The 20,620-nt window shown below is 41.0% G+C and overlaps 2 protein-coding genes across 2 annotated transcripts; one reads left to right on the forward strand and one right to left on the reverse strand.

The window, feature by feature from the left end:
- Positions 1-1,327: 1,327 nt before the first annotated feature.
- Positions 1,328-20,000, reverse strand: LOC106093698 (uncharacterized). The gene is made up of 6 exons (XM_059370735.1): positions 19,218-20,000; positions 18,999-19,142; positions 8,498-8,605; positions 8,142-8,235; positions 3,067-3,205; positions 1,328-2,932 (listed from the first exon to the last, which is right to left on the reverse strand). The coding sequence occupies exons 1-6, from the start codon at positions 19,872-19,874 to the stop codon at positions 2,140-2,142; spliced, it is 1,935 nt and encodes a 644-aa protein (XP_059226718.1). The 5' UTR covers positions 19,875-20,000; the 3' UTR covers positions 1,328-2,139.
- Positions 14,608-16,347, forward strand: LOC106093699 (lipase 3). Its single transcript, XM_013260820.2, has 3 exons — positions 14,608-14,826; positions 14,887-15,627; positions 15,696-16,347. Exons 1-3 carry the CDS (start codon positions 14,737-14,739, stop codon positions 16,095-16,097), a joined length of 1,233 nt encoding a protein of 410 aa, XP_013116274.2. The 5' UTR covers positions 14,608-14,736; the 3' UTR covers positions 16,098-16,347.
- Positions 20,001-20,620: the final 620 nt, after the last annotated feature.

Genomic DNA, 20,620 nt, shown 5'->3' on the forward strand with positions numbered 1-20,620 from the left:
TTTTTGAATTTAGAAATACGTTCGCCAGGGATTTGATAGCAGCTTGTGCAGCTGAGAAAAGATTTAAGACAATCGACGTTATGGCATTATATCTTAGCCATTCCACCACTTTTTTGATTGCAATGATTAGATGTAGCAGTACCGATGCGCCAGTATCGATGAGCGCATTTTTTCGCACCCCATTTATGCTCACGGAAATAAAGTATCGACCTCTTTTGGGATCCTGCGTCGAGCCCTTTTTCGGTGGGGCAATTTGATTGACATTGACACTATCTCATCAAAATTCTCTCCGTACCGCAATAAGAGCAAAATATTCGTGATGTGGCACTGACAGAAGTGGCTGGAGCGGGAGAATTATGTCCACTTTCAACTAACATGTGGGACGAATGAGGCAAGGGATAGTTGTGAGCACCACAGAGGCTGGAACATTGAGGTCCAATCTATGTGGTATTCATTACGAGAAGCTGTGCCAATGAAGGAATTCATCGAGTCAATCCGGTACATACAACCGGCTGCCATGGGATTCTTGTCCTGAATCATAACGTTTCTGCGACTCAAAATCGTATGAGGTCGTCCAACGTTCGGAAATCGGCGGCGAATATAGTGTCGGTATTCGAGTGGGAGCCCTTTGTATATTCGCTCCAAATGGTTCATAATTTTTAATTGGGGTCAACGTCGTGCTGTTGTCAATATGGTTAATTGAAAATCCTTTACTATCCCAGGTTATGCTGCCTTGGGTGCTCGATTTAGCTTGCATGCCTTACAAGAAACATTTTTCCGCCTCGGAACGAAACTCATTCCATGTGATTATGTAGGCTCTTTTCACCCTGAAATTCTTAAGTGCGTTTCCCTCAAGAATTTTTACCAATGAGGGGAGGAGTCGGTTCCCTGGTATGTTATGGAACTCGGCTTATTTCTTTAACCGCTGTAAGAATTCTGCCATGTCGCCTTCGTTAGAGTACTTATACCCCATTGGTATACTTTATTCATTACTTCAGCATCGCTTATACTCTGCGCTTCTGGGACACATATTGTTCTTACGTCCATCGCAATCCATTCCACGGGTTTTACTTCGGATGACGCTCGTATCCTTTTTGCTCGGATATGGTCGCTGAGCTATGTGATCTACGGTAAAATCTTCAGTGGCCGTCCCTAATTTTCGGCTCGGTTCAAGGAGTTGCTCGCGTTTTAGTACGACTATTGTCATGGTTGGAACCCGACGTTCGACGTTCGTTGGCGGCAGGTTCGGAATTTACGTATTCGCGTCGGGTCCCTGCTCGGGCGCCAGTAGTTGGCACCTATATAACGGAAATAAAAACACACTCAATTCCGATTCGATTAATTCATAACGTTTTTCATAGCTTTATTTCGGTTTGTTGTTATTACTTTAGTCTTTTATTTGTGTATTAACAATAAATATACTCGGAAATATGTATAAATTATTATTATTAAGCCATTTCCTTGTTCTTTTCATCAATTGCATATATTCGTCGTAATTTTATTATAAAAACCAAAAACAAAACAAAAATAAAAAAATAAACAGACCAGTTAATGCGATTGAGAATCATTGGTTATATGCTAAATTCAAAAGCCTACATTTCCTATTATACCAATAGAAAAATTAACAAATGCTTTTGATAATTATGGTAAATTGTTAAATAACAATGAGTGTGAAATATGGCGATTCATAATCGAGCGGCGTCCTTATGTGGTGTATCTGTGAACAGGCTATGTAAGTTCTGGCATTCTTTATAGGTACATTTAACTTGAATCTATTAAAGTGACAGATAGGGCGGCAGTTAAATACTTTTTGGTTTGTTTTTTTAGTTTTTCTCTGTTTTTAATCTGGTTGTTTAAAAAACTGTGACTAGAAAATATATGTTGTTTGTTTTAAGAGAGTTATTTTGGATTTTATAGTAGTATCAAGTAATGGACATAGAGATTAAAGGGAATGTGGGTAGGTTTGTCTTCCATAAATGGAAATTGTTTAATATTCATAGCTGATATGATAAAGGTATATAGAAATATAAAGTTTGGATTATTTGGTAGGCATTTTAAGTGTTTGTGGGTGTGTGTGTGTGTATGTGTTAGTGAGTGTAATGAAATAATATAATAAACTAATAACAACTTTATTCAGTTTTAATTTGCCTTAATTAAACTCGTACATCCTCCAATAGCTCCATCTTCACTGTTGAGTTCTTCCTCCAAGATATCATTGACATCTTGATCATCCAAATTCAAATCTTCCTCTTTTGCCTCCACTCCAACATCTTCACAAACACCACCAACAACTTCATCGAAATCTCTTAGATCCAGTTCGTGTAAAGCTTTCTGCACCAAAGCCGCCAGCTCAGGTGGTAAATCCTTCAGATCGTCATGGCGTTCCTGTACTATAGAGTTGGGTATAGGCAATGGACGACGGCCTTCTTTACGCTGTGTTTTGTCTCCTGCTGAACCCGAAGTTGATGAGGCAGTTTTATATGCATACAAGGCAGCATCCGCAAAATCATTTAGATTTATGGGACATACACCATTATTGGTTATTTCGTATTCCGAGGATAAGATACTGCGACCCGACTCAGTTGACAGTGAAGACATGCCATCATCGGAATTGGTGGCACGAGGCATTTTCATGGATTCTTCATTTTCCGAAGACATGGTACCAGAGTCTTCGGTTACATGGCTCTCACCGCATGATGTTGTGCTGCGTGCTGTGGTAGCTGAAGACACAGCACCAGCCTTGGCGCCCTTTGACTCTTGGTCATCTTCTTGTTCTTTGCCGGAATTTGAGGCAGCACTGTCCACCATGGAGGGACAATAACCCTTCAATAGAAATTCGGATGGTGAAAAGCCATCATCATCATTGGATGTCTCAATGCCAGCCAAGGCCTTCATACGTTGTTCCAGCTCGGCCATTTTTGTGGCCAGAATCCTTGAGTAATGAAAACAAAAACAAATGCCAAATTTTATTTTATTTTCTAATTGTCTGGTTTTTCGCTTACAAATCCAAATTTGCCCATGAACATTCCCTTAAGGAACAGGGGCAAACTTCACTTTTGCACTTACTTATTGGTTTTCTTTTGATGATTCAGCGCCAGATTTTTATCATTTAAATTATCCAATAAAGTCAAACATAATGCCTTCAGGTCATGAATGGTTTCAGTTTTTGTAGGTAAATCGATGCCATTTTCCAGTAAATTTTTAACTGTAAATTTAATATTCACATATTGAATGGAGACGCAAAAGCAAAGGTAAGTTTTGAAATAGTAACAGGTAATAACAACAAATAATACAGACAATAAACAAAAAAAATAAAAGAAAAAATAAAATAATCATTTTATTAAATAGAGTTATGCCTCCAGTGTATGCCAGGAAACCGTTTTAAATAGTATGTCAGAATGGATGGTATGTCAACGGTAACGGTTCAGTTGAAAAAGAAATGTCGAACAGTTCGTAGTACTACTCATGATATGGAGTAAAACTTTGACGCAGCATCAACAATTTAAAATAAATTCTATAAATTTATTGAACATAGGTGCGTATGATTATCATTAGATAAATAGGCCCACGTCCAACATACGTCATACGCCACCATAGTCAGTGATGTTCCATATATCGGGCTCAATAAAAGCGCTACAAAAGTTTTTAAATAAAGCAAAAATCAATTAAATTCATTATTTCTGTGAAAGTACGTTCGGTGCCATTATGTATGGAACTTGGTTTTTTTGCATGGCCCCTACGTCACACTTGCAGAAGTCCAGACTCTGAACTCAATTTTCGAGCCGATATTGCTGCAATTTTGCGTTCGATATTCGTACGAAGTTCATCAATCTCGCTGGCTTGTTGGCATAGACCATAGACTTGACGTAGCCGCTCAGGAAATAGACGAACGGCGTCAAATCACACGACCGAGACGCTCAACCGACTGGACCATTTCGTGAGATAACACGTTCTTTAAACTTGGTTCCCAATAAATTGATTGTAATATTCGCTGTGTGGCTTGTGGCGCCGTGTAGTTGGAACCACATGTCCTCCAAGTCCATAACATCCAATTAGGGCCAAAAATATTCTGTTACAATAGAATGGTTGCGATTCCCATTCATAGTAACGTGACGGTTTTGAACATCACGGAAGAAGTACGGCCCAATAATGCCACCGGCCCATAAACCGCAACAAACAAACAAAATTTTTTTCGGGATGCAATGATGATTCATGGATTACGTGTGGATTGCTGTCTGACCACTAATGCATATTTTGCCTATTGACAAAGCCATTCAGTCAGAAATAAGGACGTAGGTAGCGCTCTTAACGTTGAGGCTACTGACTCCGAATTTTGGCAGTAAATTTTGATAATTTCGACTCTTGGCTCGTATAACTTTTCATTATTAAATGGCAAACCTTACTGAAAATAAATGCCAAAAGAGCAGCAAAAATTATGACGTCGTTTGCTGTCCCCATCGATCTACTTTAGTAGCGTCCCTGAAAAAAAACCCCATGCAAATAGCAATCTAGAGAACCTCAGAATTGTCCCGTATATTTTTTTGTGTCAAGAAACAGAGTGCTAGGAACAATCCGTAAATGATATCTAAAACAGTGATGGATAAACTAGCACTGCTTAAAATACTAAATACCGGCACGGGATAACAATGAGCATCACACAGGCTGAAACTATGAGCACCGATCTATGTGGTGTTCATCGTTATCATGAGAAGCTCAATTGAGAGCTATCAGGCGCGAAAACAGCTTGTGGATAGTGGAATGCCCACAAGCTGTGGAATGCCCGTCCATTTACGATCTAAAACCAAAAGCTGTTGGAGAATAATTGTTGCCGGATATGTAAATAACGTGCTTATTTGATATTAAGGTTAGGTTAGGTTTAAGTGGCAGTCTGCCATCAGACTCATTTAGACGTTTTCGTCAATTGTGATACCAAAGGAACAGAAGAAGAAATATGTCTTCTAGCCGTTTCTACCGTTGAACCATCTAGATCTCTTTAAAAAGCCCAATAATATGCGAAAATCAGAAAATCAGTTCCTAGTCTCACAAGCTCGTCCGCTTTACAATTCTCTGGGATATCTCTGTGGCTCGGCACCCGTAACAGGTGAATTTTGAAATGTTCAGCCATCTCGTTGATGTTCAGAAATACGTTCTCCTGGGATTAAATGGCTGCCTGGCTGTCTGAGAAGATATCTATGCCGATCTACGTAATGACATTATATCTTAGACATTCCACCACTTCCTTAATTGCAAGGATCTCCGCTTGATACACACTGCAATAGTCGGGTAACCTTTTCGATATGACCAGTTCTAGATCCTTAGAGTACACGTACACGTACGATTTCCGTGTTACTAGGGATATCGTAGTTCCAGGAATATCGGTTCTACCAGGAATAGTGATACAGTACTTTTTATAAAAAGGCGACTCTGGTAGGGTGTAATCCACACTGCCTGGAACATCGGATATTGTATCAAGAATAACACAGCGTCTGTAGTTGCCACATGACCAATGAGAAAGCTCCCTTAATCTCACGGCAGTGGTCGCTGCAATTTGTCTAGTCACAATGTCCAGAGACATAAGATGTAGCATTAAATCAGTGCATCAGATGGTGTCGTCCTCATTGCGGCTGTGATGCACAAACAAGCCATCCTTTGGATCCGGTTAAGTATTGAGCAGTAGGTAGACTTTTGAAGCGCCGTCCACCAGACCACAACACCATATAGCATTATATGTCTGACAACAGCAGTATATACCCAATGCATGACACGCGGTCTAAGCCCCTCAACTTTTGCCAATGCCTCTCTTGCAGGTTTATAGGGCAAGAGTGGCCTTTCTTGCCCTTTCCAAAATGTTGGATTTGAAGTTCAATTTCCTGTCCAGCAAAACACCAAGGAATTTTGCGCTTTCTGTAAATGGAACATTCTCTCCACCCAGGGAGACACGTTCCACTGTAGGCAACTTGTATCTCCTACTGAAAAGAACAGCTTCTGTCTTGCACGGATTTATATCTGGACCACTTTCGGTAGACCACTTTGCTGTTGCACGTAGAGCTTCCTGAAGTATATCTCTTAAAGTGCAGGGAAACTTTCCCCTAACCGCAAATGCCACGTCATCAGCATACGCGACCATTTGTAAGCCTTTTTCTTCCAGAGACAATAATATATTGTTAATGGCTATATTCCAAAGTAGGGGAAACAGCACACCTCCTTGAGTTGTTCCTCTGCTGACCCATCTTTTTAGATCCACAGATCCCAAGCACGCCGTAATGCATCTTTTAGTAGGTTAGGTTAGGTTGAAAAGAGGGTGCAGATATTAATCCGCCTCATGCCACTATGGACATACACATAAGCCAATAATCGGCTTGTTGTGCGCTCTAAAAACTTTAGTGAGTAAGTTATTAATAAACTTTCTTACGGTAGAGTTGATGCCTAGAAACTCCTACTCCTTCATGATTGACGTCGGTTTTACATTATTGAAAGCACCCCTTCAATGTCAAGAAATGCTACCATTGTATATTCCTTGACAGCGAAAGAACCTTCTATGTAGCCGATAAGGTCGTGAAGGACTGTTTTAGTGGACTTGCCCCTCCTATATGCAAGGTGTTGCCGAGACAGACGATCTTCGGGGATCTTTGCCCTAAGATATGTTTCTATCAACCTCTCTAGAGTCTTCAGCATAAAGGATGGCAGACTAATAGGACGAAAATCTTTCGCCTTAGTGTGGTAGGGTTTTCCTGCCTTCGGAATGAAAAATGAGCTTCGTGTCCCTTCATCCCACAGGTATATATGGCATTCTGATACAAGCAGAGTATATCTCCCTAAGCCAGGGAACTAGTCTATCAGACACAGCTTGTAATTCAACCGTTGATACATCATCAGGGCCTTGCGACTTAAACGAGTCGAAACTTCTTGTCGCCCAAAAAATTTTCGGCTTAGACACAATTTCCCTAATAACCTCCGACGAATGCATACCAGTGACTACCTCTTCTGGCGCCATGTTGCCTGTTGGAGAATTTCCCGGGAAATGTGTATCAACAAGTAATTCTAGTGTTTCCTCACTAGATATTGTTCATGCATTCTCTGATTTTTGAATATACCTAGAGGCCTCAGATGTATCCACCACGGAGCTGCAGAAGTCTACCCAGGATTTGTTCTGAGCCTTTCTAAGCTCGCCCTTATATTTTCTTAGCTCAGCCTTATAGATGTCCCAATCGTGTGGTGCTCTTGTGACTTTTGCTCTGTTGAAGAGATTTCAGCAGTCCTTTTATAGACCAACCAGCTCTGGGCCACCATGGCGGTCGCTGTTTGCCCATTGGGTTGTCACTAGGACATTCTGACACAAGCGAGTCATTCAGGGCCTTCGTGATCCGCTTGACCACTATGTCTATATCCTCCTCAGTTTCCACTTCCTTTTCTGGTCTAGAAGGGATAGACGTGCGGAATTTGTGTCGATATTTATCCCAATCCGCATTTCTTTCGTTTAGCCGAGGTACCACTACTGCAGTATGACAGACTAATAGGACGAAAATCTTTCGCCTTTGTGTGGTAGGGTTTCCTGCTTTCGGAATGAAAATGACCTTCGTGTCCCTTCATCCCACAGGTATATATGACATTCTGATACAAGCAGAGTATATCTCCCTTAGCCAGGGAACCAATCTATCAGACACAGCTTTTAATTCAACCGGTGATACATCATCAGGGCCTGGCGACTTAAAGCAGTCGAAACTTCTTATCGCCCAAAGGATTTTCGGCTCAGATACAATTCCCCTAATAACCCACGACGAATGGATACCAGAGACAACCTATTCTGGCGCCACGTTGTCCGTTGTATCAACGAGTAGTTCTAATGTTTCCGTTGAGATAAAAACAAAAATAAACAAATCAGAGGAAATAATGGTCGTGTTGCTGTCTAAAAACTAAAAATCGTACTTTAACCACACTCCGTATTTTTTGAAGGCTTCAAACTCTGAGTATGAACTTGCAACTAAATTTTGCATTATATGCTCTACAATACAACTTTAATCTTCGGATTTAATCAAATCGTTTTCATTTTAAATAAATTAAATTAAATCAAATCAAATTGAACGAAAATAAAAACAATAAAAAACAACATTAATACTGGGCGGTATATAAAATCATGTTACCTTGTTTATGGGATAATATATTATCATCGATATTTATTGGCGTTTGTGCACCTAATTTCATGATACCCTTCTTACGTCTTGATTCCAATATTGTCTTTTTGTGTTCAAATGTTTAAGAGAAATTGTTTTATGAAAATGGGTTAAGTCATATGCAGCAAATGTTTATCGTTAATAACAAAGTTATAAACAGGATGATTTTAATGGCATTCCACTTCTTTATTTTTATTCAATAATATTTTTAGTAAAAGTTGATGCAGTCGAGTATAGTTATTGAAAAATTACTTTAAGAATGTTATATGCCCATAGGACATACTATAATGGGCGTTATCTATACATAATTCATTATATGAACTTACCTTATATTTGCTTACGGCCTGCTTAGTTAGTTCGACTTCGCTCTCAATGTGTTTCAAACGTTCATTCAGGTACTTATTCTCCAAAATGATACTGTCGATATCAAGGAACTAAAAAAAAGGATTTGAAAAGTATGTAGTGCGTTGGAAAATGAAAAGCCAAGAATTAAAAAGGGTATATAGGGAATAAAACAAGATCCGTCTAATAAAGGAAAATTTGACACAGAAATCATAGTAAAAATTTGTAGTTGAGAAAGCGGAGATATATAAATTTTTTTACTCCGTTTGTAACACATCGGAATAATTAAAAGTTAAAGTATATGTATTCCCAATCGTTGCGAAATTCAAAAACGAAACATGTTAAGGTCAGCCCTGCTGAACTTTTGAGAACTCTTATATAGGTCATATTTTCAACGAAATTGGGCAATAAATCCACGTTGTATGGCATTAAGACCCTAAAATGGAAGATCAGTTTACATGGAAGCTGCGGAGGCCACTATAGCGCAGAAGTTAGCGTATCCGCCTATAAAGCGTATCGAATCCTGGCGAGAACATCAGAAAACATTTTTCAGCGGTGGTTATTCCCTCCTAATGCTGACGAAATTTGTGAGGTACTTTGCCATGTGAAAACTTCTCTCTAAAGAGATGTCGCTCTGCGGCACGCATGTCAGATTCGACTATAAAAACGCCTCAAAGGCACCACACGATTGGGACGTCTATAAAAGCTGAGAAAGGCTCAGAACAAATCCTGGGTGGAATTCTGCAACTCCGTAGAGGATACGTCTGAGACCTCTAGGCTAAGGAAGGTCCTATCCTCGAGACCTATAAATGTGGGATATATACAGAAGTCAGAGAGTGCATGGTCCTATTCTCGAGACCTATAAATGTGAGTTATATACAGAAGTCAGAGAATACATGGACAATGTCTAGGGAGGAAACACTAGAACTACTCGTTGACACGCATTTCTGGGAAACTCTCAAACGAACAATGTGGCTCTAGAAGAGGATGTCATTGGTATGCATTCGTCGTAGGTTATTGAGGAAATTGTGTCTGAGCTGAAAATCCTTTGGGCGATAAAAAGCTCCGACTCGTTTAAATCGCTAGACCCTGATGATGTATCACCGGTTGAATTACAAGCTGTGTCTGATAGAATGGTTCCCTGGCTTAGGGAGATATACTCTGTTTGTATCAGCATGTCGTATATACCTGTGGGATGGAGGGACACGAAGGTCATTTTCATTCCGAAAGCAGGAAAACCCTACCCTACGGAAGCGAAAGATTTTCGTCCTATTAGTCTGTCAACCTTTATGCTGAACACTCAAAGATCCCTGGAGATCGCCTGTCGCGGCAGCAGCATGCATATAGTAAAGGCAAACCCACTGAAACAGCCCTCCACGACCTAGTCGACTACATAGAGGGTTCTCTCGCTGTCAAGGAATATAAAGGGTGATTTTTTTGAGGTTAGGATTTTCATGCATTAGTATTTGACAGATCACGTGGGATTTCAGACATGGTGTCAAAGAGAAAGATGCTCAGTATGCTTTGACATTCCATCATGAATAGACTTACTAACGAGCAATGATAGCATTTCTTGACATTGAAGGTGCTTTCAATAATGTAAGACCGACGTCAATCATGAAGGAGTTGGAGTTTCTAGGCATCAACTCTACCGTAAGAAAGTTTTTTAATAACTTACTACGGCAGGCTTTTGAATCTGTAGATCAAAAAAGATGGGTCGGCAGAGAAATTTCTCGAGTTTCCTCTACTTTGGAACATAGCAATTAACAGTATATTATTGTCTCTGGAAAAAAGGAACATTGAGCTTGAGACGCATGAGAAACTTAGCTGCGAGCTACGAGTCGCGCCCACAGGTTGTGAATAGTGGAATGCTCCATACGGTGTAGCTGTAAAGGCAGTCGCGGACCATTCAGCGGTATCGAGTGGAGAGTCTAAGTGAGAGCCCGGGTGCACCAACAAGGCACCGACTCTTGCACAAATACTGAGCGCCTATGATCCTCGATATTACGAGTTATTGGCGCCTTTAAATAACCAACGGCCACCCTGTTTCCGCGGCGATCGGTCGTTTGGACCGGAACGAGCTTGCTCACATACAGGAGCATGACAAGGATCACCACCTCCACATGAAAATGAGGATTTAACAAGAACAACAACGTGGCTATTGCTGTTAGGGAAAGTTTCCTATCACTCTTAGAGATATACTTCAGGAAGCTCTACGTGCCACAGCAAAGTGGGCTACCGAAAGTGATCTAGACGTAAATCCGTTCAAGTAAGAACGGAATTACAAGTACCTACAGTGGAACCTGTCTCCTTGGGAGGAGAGAATGTTCCATTTACAGATAGCGCAAAATACTTGGGTGTTTTGCTGGACAGGAAATTGAACTTATAATCCCACATTTTGGAAGGGGCAAAAAAGGCAACTCTTGCTTTATACACCTACAAAAGAGCCATTGGCAAAATATGGGGGTTTATACCGTGTGTCATGCATTGGGTATATGCTGCAGTTGTCAGACCTATAATGCTATATGGTGTTGTGGTCTAGTGGACGGCGCTTTAAAATCCATTTAGTGTATCACAGCCGCACTGAGGACGAAACCATCTGATGCACTGAATTTAATGCTATATCTAATCCCTCTGGACATTGTGGCAAGACAAATTTGTCTTTGGTCATGTGATGGCCACTGATACTGTGTTATCCTTGATACAGTGTCCGATGTTCCGGGCGGTGTGTATTACACCCTACCTGAGCCGCTTTTTGATAAAAAGTACTGTACCACTATTCCTGATAGAACCGATTAGAGCTGCGATAACCCTGGTAATAGAAGTTACATAGACTTCTATACGGATGGTTCCAAACTAGACGACCAGGTGGGCTTTGGTGTGTACTTTGATGAACTAGGACTGGTAATATTGAGTAGGTTACCCAATCACTACATTGTGTATCAAGCGAAATTTCTTACAAAAAAGTGGTGGAATGGCTAAGATATAATGTCATAACGACAACTCGCATAAATATCTTCTCAAACAGCCAGGCAGCCATTTAATCCCTGGAGAACGTATTTCTGAATTCAAAAACCCCCCTCGACTGTCGCAGATCTCTCCACGAAATGACTTAACAGTTCAATATTCACCTATTTTCTTCTAGCACATTTTAGGGGTGTGTATTGTGCGGTCCCTGGTTACATTCGGGACATACATCTTGCACGTTGGCATCAATCCTTGCTCTGTAGGAGTTGAGGCGGCTGCATTTGCCGAAACGTAATAGAGCCAGAACTACTTTGGTTTGCCGGGGGTGGTCGATTTCTTCAGTTGCAATGGGAGGCGGTCGTTGTCTAAGGACTACATTCACCCGGTAGCTATTTACCGCATCTGCTACCGTGTCTGCATGAATGTTGTTTAGACCTGCTTGATATGCCGCTTGATCTAGAGATACTCGCTTATCTTGTAGCGCTGAACCTCACGCTCTAGATCATGTAGATCTATCTGAAGGCTTCTGGGCCTTCATCTCTGCGACAACAGCCCAAAAAGTATTGCTTAGACAGCATGTAGTTATGTCTTCACACTGTTGGATCTTTGTCTCCTGATGGAGGTGGTCTACATGAGAGCTGAGGAGACAGCACGTCGCAGTTTGGAGGGCGGCATTCTGACAGATCTGAATATTATTCCACTGCGCGTCACAAAGTTGACGAGACCACACTGGCGCTGCATAAGTTACCACAGACCGGCCAATTGCTTTGTACGTGGTCAACAAGGTTTCTTTGGCTGCACCCCAAGTGCTGCCATCAAGCGACTTGGGGATCTTGTTTCTACTTTTGACTTTATCGCAGATTGATGTGGCATGTGGGGAGAAAATGTAAGAACTGTCAAATGTGACGCCAAGTATTTTGGGACACTTGATGGTCGGAATCATTTCTCCATCGACCATCACAGTCAGCTCAGTATTCACCTCACGCGTATTTGCAGTGAACAATGTGGCTAAAGATTTGGTGGCGGATATCTTCAGATTTCTTGCAGCGAAATATGAGGCAAGTTCGTTGAGGTAGACGTTCAACCTATCGCAGATGTCATCAATGGGTGGGGGGCCTAATATCATGATCGTACAATCGTCCGCATATGATACTATCTCTATGCTGTTTGGAGGAGGGGGTGTGGGTATTATGGGGAGGTAGTTTGATCCCAAAGAAATGACGGCTTGCCAGCATACGTCACTTAGGAGATCGGGGGATGCAATGGAAATATTTGGCGAGCTGCTGCACCTATTCGTAGTCCCAGTAGGGGCAAACTCACTCACCTTGCAGAACGTGGAGCCTTCAAAAAAAATTGCTCTTTACTGCACGGAACAGTATATCACGATGGTCAATCCCCCACCTCCACTCCTTAAACGATCATTACGTAGCACATGGTATCCGTGACAAATGTGCAGACTACAAGTATTGATCAACTTTGTTGTTGTTGTAGCCACATGTCTATATGTGGCGATTCTCGTCAAGCTCCTAAAGGTGATCAAACTCTTTCCAGTCAAAAGTACCGATTACTAAATTACCCATGAATATTCCATTAAGGAACAGGGAAAACTTCTCTCATATCAATGAGGGCAGTCCTATTTAAGTTTAAGCTCAAGGATAAGAGGCCACCTATTTTATGTCGAGTTCAAACGGCGTGCCGCATAGCGACACCTCTCGGCAGAGAGGTTTTAACATGGCAGGATACCTTTTAAATGTAGCCAGCATTAGTTAGGGGATAACCACCACTGAAAATTTTGTAGATGTTTACGCCGGGATTTGGTTCGGTGTCATGCTAACCTCTGCGCCACGGTGACCTCCGGTTATTTAAAGGCGCCAATTACTCGCCTTTTCATATCGAGCATCATAGGCACTCAGTGTTAATGAATGCGCTGGTGCCGTCCGGCCTCTCACTGAGACTTTCCGCTCGGTACCGCTTATTATCCGCGACTGCCGTTGTAGCTACTCCGTATGAAGCATTTCACTATCCGCAACCTGTGGAGGACTAAATCGGCCTAATAATCTGAAACGAATTGTTCCATTTTCAATAGGCAACAAATATTGGTTTGCCCAAAAAATAATTGCGGATTTTTTAAAAGAAAGTAAATGCATTTTTATTAAAACTTAGAATGAACTTTAATCAAATATACTTTTTTTCTAAAGCAAGCTAAAAATAACAGCTGATAACTGACAGAAGAAAGAATGCAATTACAGAGTCAAAAGCTGTGAAAAAATTTGTCAACGCCGACTATATGAAAAATCCGCAATGACTTTTTGGGCAACCCATATATCTAAACCCTGCAAAGACAAACGGACATTGCATAATCGAATTAAGGCATTATTCTAAGTTGATGGGTTTATTTACTTCGATCCTTTTGGGTGTTATAAACAAATTAATTAAAAGGTAATACCCCAACAGCGGTGTAGGGTATAGCAATTCGGTTATTTATCAAACAACTAACCACTGCGAAGACAGTCCCTGATACGGGATAACTATGAGCATCACACAGGCTGGAACTTTCAGCTCCAATCTGGGTTATGTTCTTTTTATCCACAGGTTGCGGATAGTGGAATGCTCCGTATGAAGTAGCTGCAACTGCAGTCGCGGACAATCAACGGTATTGAGTGGAGAGTCTCCGTCAGAGAGCGGTTGCTTAAATACTGAATGTCTATGATGCTCGATACGACAAGGCGAGATATTGGCGCCTTTAAATAACCAATGGTCATCATGTTACCTCGGCGATCGGTCGTATAGAACGGACCAAGCTTGCTCGCCTATAAGAGCTAGGCGAGGATCGCCACCTCCACATGCAAATTTGGCTACAACAACAGCAACAATGACTTTTTAAACGATTTTGACAGAGAAATAGAAGTACACTACAAAAATTTTAGTTACCAATTAATGTTTAAGCAACTCCCACGTGCTCAGTTTATTTGTTGAGAATTAAGTTTCATTGAAACTTTGTATTACAACTTTTACACGCTTATGACGCTATAGTAGTAGGCAATGAAACACATAAGCGAGATCGGTCAAGTGCCGGCACATATTTATTAGCAGTTAAATGTAGAGAGATTAGTTTACAAAGCTAACTAGACGCGACAGAGTACTCGGCAATTATTTTCCAAACTGTTATTAGCTTTTCTATCAAATCACGATAAAGCTGCAATGAGCACGAAACATTTCTAGTAGGGGCACCAAGCAGATAACAACGGATTAGACAATGAAAGCGCTATTCATAATAAGTTTATTAATAATTCCTTTGCTTTTAATAGTTTTCCGGCCAGAGCATAAGCCAAACACATTAACAACGGTAGGTTTGAACTTTGTCTTACACTTGGCACTAGATATAAATATTTGCCTATAATTACAGCTGGAACGAGTTGAAAGGGCAGGTTATGCTTGCAAAACATACGAAATTTTTACCAAAGATGGCTATGGCCTTAGCATTTTTCGCATTGGCAATTCTAAAGCAAATAGATCTGGAAGATCTTCATCAACAACGACACCACAATCAAAACCGGTGGTGCTTTTAATGCACGGTATAACCAGTTCATCAGATGTTTGGGTCATCGAAGGCTTGGCGAATCCTTTGGCCTATGATTTGGTGGATCAGGGCTATGATGTGTGGTTGGGTAACAGCCGCGGAAATGCCTACGGCTTAAGGCATTTGAATATGTCTTCGGAGGATAGACAATTTTGGAGATTTACATTTCATGAAATTGGTACCATCGATTTGCCTGACATCATAGATTTTATTTTGAAACAAACCCATGAGACGTCTCTTCATTATGTGGGCTACTCCCAGGGAACATCAATTGGATTTGTTTTGCTATCCACACAGCCGCAATATAACATGAAATTTAAAACCATAAACATGCTTGCCCCCGTGGTGTATATTAACCATATTCGCACTGTCTTGAAGCATCTAGCAGGATTCGTAGGTACTTACACTCCCCTCTATCCTTTCCTGAGTGACCTGCCTATGTTCGGATCAAAGATTCTACGTTATCTGCTGGGCATAGAGGCATGTCGTAGTGTGCATGCAAATCCAACGTTTTGTGCTTTTATTGTACATCGTTTATTCGGTGGATATTCGGGCTATATGGATAAGGTAAATGATTTCACATTGACAAATGACTTAAAACCATCTATTCTATCCCTCTTTTTACTTGCTTTTAGTCTATTTTGCCCGATTTATTTAATAGTCAACCAACTACATGTTCTTTGCATCAAGCTCTGCATTTTTTGCAACTTTACCATTCCAAACAATTTCTTCAGTATGACCTTGGCCCTGAAGGCAACCAAAGGCGCTACAATCAGTCAACCCCACCTCTATACAACTTGTCAAACATTAATCCCAGATATCCCATACATTTGTTCTACAGCGACTATGATGAGTATTCTTCGAAAAAAGATGCCGAAGCATTGGCCGAGATATTGGGAAATAGGAGCGCAACTCATTTTATTGATCTGGAACACTTTGCCCATGTTGACTTTGTATGGGGTTCCAACATTAAGGAGGTTATTAATAAACCTATTTTGGAAATAATAAATGCAGCGGAAAAGAATTCTGCGGCATGATTCTAGTCCGTCCAGATGATCAAAACCTCATTTAAGATTATGGCATGGTGTTCGAATTTGGCGAAATTCAATTTCATTTATAGAGACCAAGTAAGTTATTATGTGAAAGCGTAAAGCTATCAGGTGCACACCAGGGTGGTTGGAAACCGGGTTAGGTATGATGTAAAAAATAATTTGATTTTGATTAAAAACTTTTTTAAATGTTGAAAAAAAAAATAAAATTTTTTGGATTATAAAAATTTTAATAAAATCGTTATTTTAATTGTTCAGGCATGCGAAATTTTCACAGAGCAAAAGCAAAAATGACAAGTAAAACGTTTAGCTGGGTGGAATCTTCGTAAGTATATTCACTCTAGTGGATCAGTAAGTCAGATTACCAAACCGGTTTAAGTGGGAGGCACAAGCGTAGCTATGCCTCTGGGGGTGCTTAACCCTATCCCCAGAAAAGTTTTCACCCTCCTCCCCACCCAGAATCTTAACAAATTCATTGTTTTCCACAAAATTTGATCATTTAATTGCTACTCAAAGGGTTTAAGCACTTCACAGGAAGCTGGACTGGGTTCGCTAATGGTGGGAGCAATGATAGGTTATGAATATAATAGGACTTACTTAGCAAGGGTATTGAAAGCAGTCCTCGTGTTAAGTTTCAACCAAATCGGATAGTTTCAACCAAATTAGCGTCCTCTAGAAGCTGAGGCAATCACTTCTAAAGATCGGTTTATTGGTTTATTGAAAATCTGAACATTTTCAATTCCTAACAAACGGGATAGCTATGATCACCACACTACTCTGAGCTCCGATTTGTGTGGTGTTTATCGTCATCACGAGAAGTTCGGCTGAGAGCTACCGGGCGCCTTCCACAGGTTGCGCATAGTAGGGTGCTTATTATACGGAGTAGTTGCAATTGCAGTCGCGGTTTATCAGCGGTATCGAATGGAGACTCTCAGTGACAGACCGAGTGGCACCGGTTCTCGCTTAAATACTGATTGCCTATAATTCTCGATATGACGCTTTAAATAACCAACTGTCATAATGTTCCAGCGGAGATCGGTTCTATGGACCAAAATAAGCTTGCTCACCTACAGAGTTTGACGATGATCGCTACCTCCACATGCGAAGATGTGGCAACAACAATAACCATTTCTAAATGGCAGGAGTCCGAATCGACTATGCAGGAAAGCTAAAGGTTCTCCTATAGGTTGAGCAAGTTCGTTCTGGTCCAAAGGACCGATCTCCACGAGAAAAAGATGGCCCTCTGCTTTGCATGCCATCATCGCACACACTTGCCGTGGCTTCAATCCGCCCAAGCCTTGTGACAGGACTGTCATCCGGGTACTAGGCCTATCGAAAGCATTCGGCACGGTCAGCCATGCTAAAGTTTTTGAGGACGTCGCTAACACCTCCCTCCAGGCAGGTCTAAAACGCTGGAATGTGAATCCAGCTCCCCAGCACTGGAATCTTCTTTTTATCATGAACAACTGGCTTTCCTGGCATTCACCAACAAACCACATTTTCATGTGAAGGTGGCGATCCTCGTCAAGCTCCTGTAGGCGCTTTAAATAACCAACTGTCATAATGTTCCAGCGGAGATCGGTTCTATGGACCAAAATAAGCTTGCTCACCTACAGAGTTTGACGATGATCGCTACCTCCACATGCGAAGATGTGGCAACAACAATAACCATTTCTAAATGGCAGGAGTCCGAATCGACTATGCAGGAAAGCTAAAGGTTCTCCTATAGGTTGAGCAAGTTCGTTCTGGTCCAAAGGACCGATCTCCACGAGAAAAAGATGGCCCTCTGCTTTGCATGCCATCATCGCACACACTTGCCGTGGCTTCAATCCGCCCAAGCCTTGTGACAGGACTGTCATCCGGGTACTAGGCCTATCGAAAGCATTCGGCACGGTCAGCCATGCTAAAGTTTTTGAGGACGTCGCTAACACCTCCCTCCAGGCAGGTCTAAAACGCTGGAATGTGAATCCAGCTCCCCAGCACTGGAATCTTCTTTTTATCATGAACAACTGGCTTTCCTGGCATTCACCAACAAACCACATTTTCATGTGAAGGTGGCGATCCTCGTCAAGCTCCTGTAGGTGAGCAAGCACGTTCCGGTCCAAAGGACCGATCGCCGCGTTAATAGGGTAGCCATTGGTTATTTAAACGCGCCAATAAACCGCTTTGTCATATCGAGCTTCATAGGCACTCAGTATTTGTGGAAGAGCCGGTGCCGTCCTGCCTCTCGCTGAGACTCTCCGCTCGATACCACTGATTGTCCGCGACTACATTTGCAGCTACTCCGTATGGAGTATTCCACTATCCGCAACCTGTTATTGGCGGCTTTAAATAACCAATGGCCACTGTGTTCCCACGGCGATCGGTCCTTTGGACCGAATTAAGTTTGCTCACCTACAGGAGCTTGGCGAGGATCGCCACCTCCACATGAAAATGTGGTTACAACTACAACAACAAGGATTTAAATCAGTATCCGAAGGTCTTTCTTCTTCAGCCCCAGTGTAATTTAAATGCCTGTACAGTGAAATTTCTGTCCACACGGTGAAAAATCCCTATACCCTGAAGCGTACAGCATTAGACAATGCCCCTTTTTTCAATCTTCGTAGAAGAGTTCACTGATCCATTATCATGCCTGGCATTTCCTGTCTCTCTTCAATGGACTGGGATCCAGCAAAGCCTGATAGCCTTTCGATGAAGCTTTTTGCAAATTTAAATTTGACTTTTATGGTTACAAAATGTATTAGCCAAATACATAAACTGAGCATTTTTTTGCAAGCCAAGCGCTTTTACACCTATTGGAATCGTAAATTTCTAAATACCTTCTAATCGTTATATATACATTTCTAAGGTGTATCATTTACTTAATGTTGTTAAAATTTCCATTCATACCTTTGGATGCATCTCCTTTGCTTTTAAAGACACCAATAACTCATGGTTTAATCGATGTGCTTTACATTTGTAGGCATCCCTTTCGTTGATCAATTCCTCCTTCTCATCGATGACCGCCTTAAAATCAAAAGCTAATTGAGCATTCTGTTAATAGGAAATAATAATAATAAGAAATGTGTTAGGTGAGACAATGTCCTGTATTACATTCCGATACATTACCTTTTTCTTTAACTGTTCCAGATGGCATATAAAATTTGAACGTTCCTGTTTCCATTGCATTACCATTTCCTTTGAGCAATTGTCAAGTGCTGCTACCTCATCTTTAGTGGATTTTCCATTATGACAGTTGTGATCTTTTTTCTTTTCCCCATTGCCAACGGGGGTCTTTTGATTCCGTAAAACTTCAATGTCACCTTGAACTTCATACAGTTTTTGTTTAAGAGACTCCACTTCTGTGGTTAGTTTTATATTGCGCTCTCGAGAATCATGCAAAATCTTGGCCACACTCGTCTTGCCCCCACTATTTGGTGTACCAGCGCTAAAGTCACTTGAGAATCCGGTCAAATCTGAGAAACTACTATTTCGTCGTAAGGCCGCATATCGCAGCTGAAGGGTCTCGGCCATTAACTTGAATTGATCACGTTCGGTGCGAAATTTTTCCAGTTCCTTGCGTAGTATCCTCAATGCTTCCATTTTGCTTTGGAGCTTACGATGCAAAGCTGTCGTCTCTACGCTATAGTTTTCCATATGCTCTAAACCGAACATATCGTCGTAGTTGTTGCTGGATTGCTGTGAACGTTTCCTTTGTGACCACATCGTAGTGGTTTCTCTCAATTTATATTGTTGGCCCAATGACATAGACTCGTCATCAGACATTTTTACACTGTCGTTGTCATTAAGTTATCATATAAATTAGTTTAACAATAGTATTTTCCTAATTTTGGTATCTTTTTTTCCTTGCACTTATAAATAGATGGAACAAATCCAAATGATGTAGTTTGTCTATCCACCGCAAGGTTCGCATATATCCAATGTAGATAAATGTCAGTTAACAGAGATAGTTAAGATAACATAATGGGGTGTTACCACTTGTAGCTAAGTAGGAAATATAAATTAATATCGTTTTGTTTTTATTTTGTGCCATTTTTTCTATATCGTCCGAAAAATTCAGGATTCACTGAATAAGGTTAAGCCAAGCGATCAGCCGATATACTTTTTTTTTAATATTTGGCAGTACTTGGCATTGAGGATGTCAACTTGTTCTCTTTTTACATTCATTCTTTGTTTACGTTTTCTCCTATATGATGACATTTTCAATCGTCAGATTTGACATCCTTAATGATGTTTATGGGGCATATCCACTTTGTGTTTTGCATGTGACCTAACCTTCTATTAGTGAATCCTGCGAAAAATTGATTGGGAAATTAAAATAAATAATTAGATTTAAAACAGCCGGGTCAAAAATAAATTCACTTTTACCTGTCGCAGCACTTTGTCTAGCCACAATGTCATAAGGAATTTGGTGTACCATTAAATTAAGTACAGGATGGCTTCTTATCCTTTGGATCCGACTGAGTATTGAACTGTAGATGGACTTTTGAAGCACCATGATGCGTACGATG

The sequence above is a fragment of the Stomoxys calcitrans genome, unplaced genomic scaffold, assembly GCF_963082655.1.
Source record: "Stomoxys calcitrans unplaced genomic scaffold, idStoCalc2.1 SCAFFOLD_58, whole genome shotgun sequence".
Taxonomy (NCBI): domain Eukaryota; kingdom Metazoa; phylum Arthropoda; class Insecta; order Diptera; family Muscidae; genus Stomoxys; species Stomoxys calcitrans.